Raw genomic sequence first — 8778 nt, 5'->3', positions numbered from 1 at the left:
AATGAAAATACTTTCCCAAAATAATATAATCTACTATTATTTATCCACTAATTATTTGGCAATAAACCTTAATATGATTTTTTACATCTCCGCTATGGAAAATAACTACTTAGATATATCAAATAATATGTAACATATTACTACCTGTATAAGTTAAGGCACAAACACAGAATTTAATTAAGGTGATTGAAACTTTCACCAAACAGAATATGACCTCAATCAAATAAAAAAAGATACTCGATTTTGCATTAATTAGCTAGTCGAAGAAATAACATACTCATTCATTATTCATGGTTCATTATATTTTTTAAATAATATATAGAAAATATATATCCTGTGTTGTGACTATTAGTAATTTTATTAATAAACCTTTTTTAAACTATTACTAATTTCAATTTTAATAGAAAATCTGAGGAAATAATTTCACTTGCCATAAATAATATACAAAAACTGTTAGTATATTATCTTTTATATGGTTAATTGAATTTATCAATGATTTTTCTGTGTAAATCGTTATTACCCAGTTTTTAATAACTACTTAATATACAAACTTTGAAATTGGAAATTATTATTACTAATTCAATTAACTGGTTAATTGAGTAATAATTGTCAAATTATTAAGGTGCAAAATCATTGATTTACTCAATAGATTTTCATATATTATTTATATTTCAAGTAATAATTTGAAATTATATTATTTACCCAATTAATAATACTATTATAAATAATTATTTTTTGCATTGATTTTTAAATCAATTATTAAATAATTATTTTTGTTAAGATAATTGATTATAAATTATTTCAAATTATATTTTGTTAAGATATAATTATTTAGATTATTACTCATGGCATGGGTATAATTTCATTTTATACCAATTAATCAATTATAATTATATGACACGGGTGTAATTTCAATTTTATCCACCGATTATTGGCAAATAAATTTTATTCTAATTATAAATAAAATTTGTTTTTATTGGAAAATAAATTGTCTTTAGGTCAACGATTTAATATATGTGTAGGTTCATTTTTTGTCAAATATAATAAAAATACAAATAAAAAAATAAAGGATAAAAACAAACTTAATAATATCTGACACTACTTCATTTTATTAAATTATTTAAAAATAGCAAATCCATAAAAAAATCGTAATATATAAATTGAGGCAATAATTTAAAATTCTATAATTATAATTTAATCAAATACTAATAGTAAAACCAAATTACCTAAACAATATTGAACCTATTCTAGTCCCTAGTCACGTATAGTATAGAATCATTCTTGTAACGACAACCAATTGAATAACATCGTAAGTTTCAATATTTAGAATTCATACAAAATCAGACCATTCTCTTGTTAGATAAGCTTCATCATCCGCTATCCATGCAATGCGGCAAGATATAGAATTGTCACACCGAGAAACCAAACTAACTCTTATTCCCCTCAATGGCATTGCATGCAAAAGAAAGCTGGTAATTTCTGAAAAAAATAAAAATATGTTAAAAAATTATTCTAATAATGAACAACTTAAACTAAGAAAATTTAAATATATTACCAATCGTTGAAATTGTATATCTGAATTTGTCACGAATTTAGCAAAACTGAACTGAAACTGAGGGAATTCAATTTCATTATGTGCTCCACTTTAAAGATTTTCGGGCAGGCGTAAAAAGCATGGAGGGGATGGAACTTGAATTTGCCCTATAAAGTTCCGTGGATGTAATTCCTCAATCAAAAATCGAGCTCCTCATAAGAAATCTAACTTTAACCACATTCCATTGGGTTGGTCATAATAGGTGAGTAGATCCAACCATCCTTCGATAAAGTAGAGACTATTGCCTCTTCTTTGAACGCTTACATCTATGTAGTTGGAACCCGAATCAGTGAAGACAACTCGATGAGGTATTTCATGGATGTGATGCATTGTAAATGATTGTGGCAAAAGACAATCGAACTGGAATATTAGACGATAAGAATAACTTAGAGTAACAACAAATAAAAAATTATCAAAAGAATAATATAATAGAATGAGTATATGAAAAATATTATAAAAAATTATAAATTATACCTTAAAAAGATCAACTTCAATAAAAAACAAAGAATATATTCTTATTCTATGAAGTAGTAAAAAAAACACTAAATATAAAATTATGAATTGACTCTCAAATTTAGATTCATGTACCACAGGATATATAGACTTTAGTAAAACAAAAATAAATATGTAAATTACCTATTATTAAGGTAATTTTTTAATAATGCATTAAATTTTGATTTGATACAATTATAATGAAGATATGTTTCTAAATTAGTATAATTATATATTATTCATTAAATATTAATTATAATATAATTATATCAAAGATATTTTTTATAAAATAATTTAAAAAAATTATTTGATATACGTGAATCGGATAACAAAGATTTTTTATTATTATTATTACTATTATTGATATTATTATTATCATTAAAATTATTAAAAGTATTTTTAATTGATAATTAATAAGTAGTTTAATAGTGCATTAAATATTAATTTGATATAATTATAATGAAGATATGTTACTAAATTAGTATAATTATATATTATTCATTTAGTATTAATTATAATATAATTATAATAAAATAATTCAGAATAGAAAAAAAATTTTATTCGTTTTGGAGGGAAAACGGAAGCATGAGAAATCGACACATCACCTTTAGTAGTTAGGGAAAAACCCAATTTTAGTATATTAAGTAGATTTTAAACACTTTTAGAAATATCTGATGGGTGAAATTTGAATGGAGTCTATAATTAATTTCATGGTGATGGAAAAAGTATAATGATGAGAAACACCTCTTTAGTGTGCAAATATCATTTTCTAACCTATAATAAAATTCATCTATGTCAAATTTCACTAAATTTATACATCAATAAATATATATTAAACAACTCTCTTGTCTATGTATATTTTAAATAAATCTAGTGTTAATTTTTAATTATATACAAAGCTCATAAACCATAACAAGTTTATTACATGATTCAATCATTCATCAAATCCAATCGATCAGATATAAACCCTGATGTACCCATTGGTTTTCCAATTCGCGTCGAATAAACTCAATTCAATGCGTGCATTGAGTATACACGTTCTGCTAACAAATATCTAAGCCCAAACAATTATCTCAATAAATCTTATGAAATAACAAATTAGTTTATTTTTTTTATCAATCTTTCACCAATCCAAAATTAACTTGCCCATCCACGTTGCCACCTAATTCTCACCCCTACATGAATGGGATTTACATCCATTTCTACTAGGAATGCTACGGTTGGTATTCATCTAAGAAGTTCATGAATGATGTTTTGTATTTCATAAAATGCTAATCATCAAATGCAGCATATAGAACTTAAAACATTGATAATAATGCTTAACATTTAACGCCTAAACAAATGGAGGAACCATTACTAAATAACATGCCAAACGAATGGAGTACTCAATATTTGTTCTAATATCATATTCAAATTTAAGTCTTAGATAGTTTTACACAAAGGAATTTTGCGTATAATGCCACTATCAGCCTGTCCTGTCAGAAATGATAAATAGACGATTTCTCACAAAATTGCAATCATGCTTCCAAAAATATTTAAAGAACTCTGGAAGCAACAAAAGGTCAAAAGCTAACCTCTGCTATATTGACACTGCTACTACCACTAACCAAATATTTAGGGCACTACCTTTACCTAAGTCACTAATATGGCAAAAAAATAGTAAGAGAAATGACCCCTAAGAAAATCTTAGTCCACCCCAAATTAAAATTTAGTTCCTTCATTGCCGCTTTACCTTTAACTAAGTGACTGAAATTGAAAATATCTTTCAATGAGTTCATCGCACCAAAAAGGCCACAAGGGTTAATAAGTTGCTCAAGCAGAAGCAGCAACACGAGCGTCCGTAGTTTTGACTGCCGCAGTACCAGAAAACCCACCACTTCGATTCCTCCGTCCACCATTTGCTCCAGGATGATTATTTCGCTGGTACCTGTCACCTCCATGATGTAGAAACCCACCCTGATTAACATTCCTATACCCACCAAATTCACCCTTTGTGTTAGGGTCGCCTCGGCCATAGCTTCTCCCATTTCCATAGGTTCCCCGTTCTCTTGCTCCTTCATTCCTGTATCCTGGCCTCCTTCCAGATGGGAATCGCCCCCTGCTATTCACTGGACACAAATAGAAACAGTTTCACTTTGCATGCAACATATTTTAAATTTCAAAATGGATGACCACCAATGATGTCTACTTGACTAGGCCAGTGAGAACAAATTGAAAATAAATAGACAACATAACTCGGGTCTTTTCTCACACTTGGCTAAATGATAAATAAAATATGGCATGCAACTTGAAATAAACAAACACTGACGATTGAAGAACCAAACAAAGCATAATCTATTTTCAAGAGAAATATCAAAGCTTTCATTTACCGAAAACATTGCATAACATTGTTTAAGTGAAACACAGTGTGCTAACTGATAAGAAAGGAAAGCATATGATAATGGCGTGATATGTGGAAGAGATAACATGGACAGGTGCAGTATCCCATCCTCAAGAAGTCAAATTGTGTGTAGTGTCAACATTAGGACATAGGAATAATGCATGTGAGACTTGTGCTCTGTCATGTGATTATTGTTTGGGTTGACACATTGTCATAGAAACAGAGGAGTAATGTTGACACTAAGAATGCAATTGTTAAGTAGTACAAAAGAAAAGTGTAGAATCACACCTTAAAAGCTAGTTGTTAAGGGGGAAGAACCATCTCCTTAGATACAACAATACATCAAACATCCCATCATACTTGATGTGGGATTTTGGGCACCCCATAATGCCTAGGTCCCTAACAGTGGTTCACAGGAAAGGAAAGGTAGACTAAAGGCAAAAAATGTTATGAATGCAGGACGCTTACCTCGAGTTGTTGATCTCTTTTCCTCAACCAAAACTTGGTGCCCTTCAATCAGAATAGGTGATGCCTGACATTGCCAATGAAAAGTGTTAACTCATAAATCCACATTCAAAAACAATTATATTGTCCAAGGGTATGTGACGCCGTATAGAAGAGTTTGACTTAATAAATACAAACAACTCTACATAAATAACTCAGCTTGGAAAGAGTTTATACACGATACATCTTAAACAAGACAAATGGAGAAACTTCTAACGCATCTTCTATTTAAGAACCACAACAAAAACCATCTACTCCCAAGATAAATCATGAACGACAGCATCAGCCACGGCAAACTTTTGAATCAGAGTCAATTCACTGACTGAAGTGCCAAATAAGCCAGAGCTTCAATATTAACAAGACATACTCAACATAGACAATAACAAGCTTAGGATAATGAATACCAGCCAAGCTCATTAGGAGATATATCAAAAATAAAATATGTCAAAGCAACTGCATAAGAAGTTGCAAAAGTGACATGACACTATGCATATGTTCTTTCTTGAGGACAAAGAGAATAATTTTTACACAAGAGATCCAAGTAAATATAATACCCAAACACGGAGCCTTTAATATGATTGTGTAAAAATAGAATTCATCACTTTGGTGGCCCACTTTTTTTCTTCTTTTGTACAAAAGTAACCATCACTAGTAGCTCATTTAAGGATATAATAATACCTTGAAAAGACAAAACTATAAGCATCTCTTTTTAATCATTTAAAGACATAAAGTTATAAATTCATAATGCAACAAGTTTTCCCAAAAGGAAAAAAACTGAACATTTCTTTCTTTTAATATTATTTTTTAAAAAAATTATTAGAAGATCACCTGATTGAACATTCTTTTAAACCATGATTTTAAAAGAATATCGCAACGTATTAGAAGATGATGATGATGAGCTATGCAAATTGAAATTGTATATGGAATTCTGAAATCCAAGGAGTATATCTCATTTTTTTTATATCTGATTTTTTTTTTTACCTCAAGTGCACTTTGGGCAGCACTTGCTACTTCAAACTCCACAAAGCCAAAGCAAAATCCCTGTTCATCCATATGCATATAGATGTTAGCTAGAAGCTGATAATAAGAACTCGGAAATCTTTGAATGAATATGCATTATACCTTTTGTGATCTAACTTGGATACCACCATTCTTAATAGGTCCAAACTTCTTGAACACACTCTCCAGGAGGGAAGGTGTAGTGTTGGGTGATAGCCCTTTCACATGAATAGAATAACCCTCAGCTGTCATAAAGGAAGGAGTCATGTTAGCAATATCAGTGCGATAAACATAGTGGGAATAAACAAAGACATGAGACAGAAAAATATGAACCAAAGAGTGGAGTTAGATGGGCACTCGACCTTCAGCTTCTTGAATGTTTGCAATTTCTTTAGTATTTGTCTCGGAACCATTTGCTTCTGAACGACTGGGTGGCGGAGATAGAGTACCTTGTTGCTCTTGGCTCTTGGTGAATGTAGCCACAGAGGTTGCGGCTGTAGAAGATGGTTTTTCACTCTTCCTCATCACCTTAACCTTGAAAGATGTACTAGTTAGATAGACATAGTAATTAACGATAAATTATTACTCATCTAGGGAAGAGAGCAAGCAAAATTTGACATCACATTCTCTATAAAACTGCCATTATTTAAGAAAATAGAATTCCAAATGTGATTCAGCAATCTGGTAGCAACAAGAGGGTGTATTGTAACAGGATACTAACAATGGAGGCATATGACTTCTTTGGAACTCTCTCGTTGGAAGATGCTGATCCAGCTATGGGCTTTGAATCATCAGGGTTTTCATCAAAAACTTCAGGTATCAGAGCTTCCGCTTCTTCAGCTGAACCTTCCCCATTTTCCATATTGAATGCTTCCTCCCTATCACTAACCACAGCTATCTTGGATATTTGCTCTGAAGCATGCATCACCCGTACAGAAGGATCTTCCACTAAAAGGAAGAAAAAGAAAAAAAATCTTGAGATAAATTGAAATGCTTTAATTTAAATTGCAAAGTATGCACACATTACCATGGTCAGAAGTCACTGGAGATTTGGAATCATGAGCACACCCTTGGGATTCATTGTCATTAACATATCGCAAAATATCATTCAAAACAAAGTAACCTTTCTCTTGAGGTGCAAGGAAGAAACATTGAGTAAATTTCTGCTTAATCTTGTCCTCTCCTTTTATAAACCCAGTGACCAGGACAAGGACACCCCCACCATAAGATTCTTGGGCATCAACAGACATAATTTCCACACTGAGTTCACCATAACCCAAAGATAATATCTTCTTATTAATATCCTGCTTGATGAGAAATTAAATTTACATTAGGATGTTTAAAAAGAAATGGAGTGGCCAACAAGTTAAGGGGTTAAAGCTAAAGAACATTTAACCCAAAGGGTTTTGTCTTACCCTTATAACCTTACTCAACAGTTTAAAACAGATAAGATAGAAAAAAAGATCAAGAGAATATAATATATTTTTACAATGTTAATCTTTACTCAAATAATTAGACACAATAGGTTTTCTAATAGTATTAATTTTAAAGATTTTTAAATATTAAATGTGTAAAAAATTATAGGAAAAGCTAACTTCTAAAGTTTCACCTCTATTTTTCCATCTATACCAAACCCACATAGTTGCCCCCAAACCACCCCCCCCCCCGGAAAACAAAAAAAAAAATCGCTCCAAACAATACAACGATACAAATATTTCAATTCCTTTCCTTCCCTTCCCTGTCCAAACCAAACTCATGAACATAACCTATGTTTCAGTCACAAAAACCCAAGCAGAGAATAAGTATCAATTTAAGATTGAGTCTTCCATCATTTACGTCTCAAAGATAATCTCACATCCATAAACATACAAATGTAAATGCAAATGTACATACAAAATCAAGCACATAACACGGGTAGGCTAGGGTTCATTCAAAAGAGAGAACTCACCTCCATTGTGGTTGTAATTCCCATTATGCCATTTTCCTCAGGGCGGCCAAACTTGCTGACATCCTGGTAAAAGCGATGCACGAGCTCAGGGCTCTCGTGCAGCATATGGTAATACTGATCAACAAAGGCACTTCCAACCTATATTACACAATCATTACAAAACCCAATCATTCATACTACGGCGAAAAGGCGAAAGATTCGACACATTGAATCCAAATATACATTACATACAATATGAGCAGGTGGAGAAGTTCTAGATGGAACTTGCTGCTCCGATGCGGCCATTCGGATATCTTTCCAAAATGCCGATTGAACTGCAGAACGAAATTATAGATTTTGAGTTACAAAATACAAAACTAGAAATAAGCACAATTCAAGAAATAAAAAAAGGCTCAAAAAAGAAGAAAAAGAACAGACCAAGATCATAAGAAGAACTACAGAAAAGAAAAGTCGGTTACCTGGACGGATCTGGACGGAGACGCGAGGATCTGTGGCGGCGATTCGAGTCGCGGTCTCCTGAACAGCGGCAGTGGGATCTGGCCGTGCGGAGAGCCTGGACTCTGGAGGTGGAGGGTTTGAGTGGGAAAAGAGTGTGAAGAGTGGTTGTGAGAGTTGAGTCACTCGGGCTATGAGAGTGATCAACGAAGAGGTACCTGGCCCTAATTAAAATTAGGGCGGTGAAACGGGCCGGACCGGCCCGGCACATTTAAGCCCGCAATGTCACAGAACATTGAACTCTAAAATATACGTGTGGTTTATTAAAGGCCGTTGTTTACTAGCATTTGATTTGCATTTTCCACGGAGCGAAAGATAGTGCGCTCTAAGTTCATAAACAATTTAATTTAATTTTTTTTAAATATA

At 32.0% G+C, this 8778-nt stretch overlaps 1 protein-coding gene across 2 annotated transcripts; it reads right to left on the bottom strand.

Annotated features, from left to right (window-relative positions):
• Positions 1-3450: 3450 nt before the first annotated feature.
• On the bottom strand, positions 3451-8565 carry LOC130951832 (nuclear transport factor 2). Of its 2 annotated transcripts, none has more exons than XM_057880571.1 (10): positions 8376-8565; positions 8149-8231; positions 7918-8055; positions 6997-7273; positions 6691-6917; positions 6332-6497; positions 6093-6214; positions 5952-6011; positions 4935-4998; positions 3451-4194 (listed from the first exon to the last, which is right to left on the bottom strand). In XM_057880571.1, exons 2-10 carry the CDS (start codon positions 8200-8202, stop codon positions 3899-3901), a joined length of 1404 nt encoding a protein of 467 aa, XP_057736554.1. In that variant the 5' UTR covers positions 8203-8231; positions 8376-8565; the 3' UTR covers positions 3451-3898. The 2 variants fall into 2 exon arrangements, with proteins under 2 accessions (XP_057736554.1, XP_057736553.1); XM_057880570.1 differs by having other exon boundaries at positions 3452-4194; positions 6332-6503; positions 8376-8564.
• Positions 8566-8778: the final 213 nt, after the last annotated feature.

This window comes from Arachis stenosperma, chromosome 9, assembly GCF_014773155.1.
Source record: "Arachis stenosperma cultivar V10309 chromosome 9, arast.V10309.gnm1.PFL2, whole genome shotgun sequence".
Lineage (NCBI taxonomy): Eukaryota > Viridiplantae > Streptophyta > Magnoliopsida > Fabales > Fabaceae > Arachis > Arachis stenosperma.
The sequence above is the reverse complement of the archived record's forward strand: the minus strand, read 5'-3'. Positions and strand labels throughout refer to the sequence as shown.

Coding starts and splice junctions, on each gene's coding strand:
- LOC130951832 (XM_057880570.1), bottom strand. CDS start 8,202: ATGGCCGCATCGGAGCAGCAAGTTCCATCTAGAACTTCTCCACCTGCT. Junction 8,056..8,148: donor CTTCTCCACCTGCTCATATT/GTATGTAATGTA, acceptor TGTGTAATATAG/GTTGGAAGTGCCTTTGTTGA. Junction 6,012..6,092: donor TCCAAGTTAGATCACAAAAG/GTATAATGCATA, acceptor ATGGATGAACAG/GGATTTTGCTTTGGCTTTGT.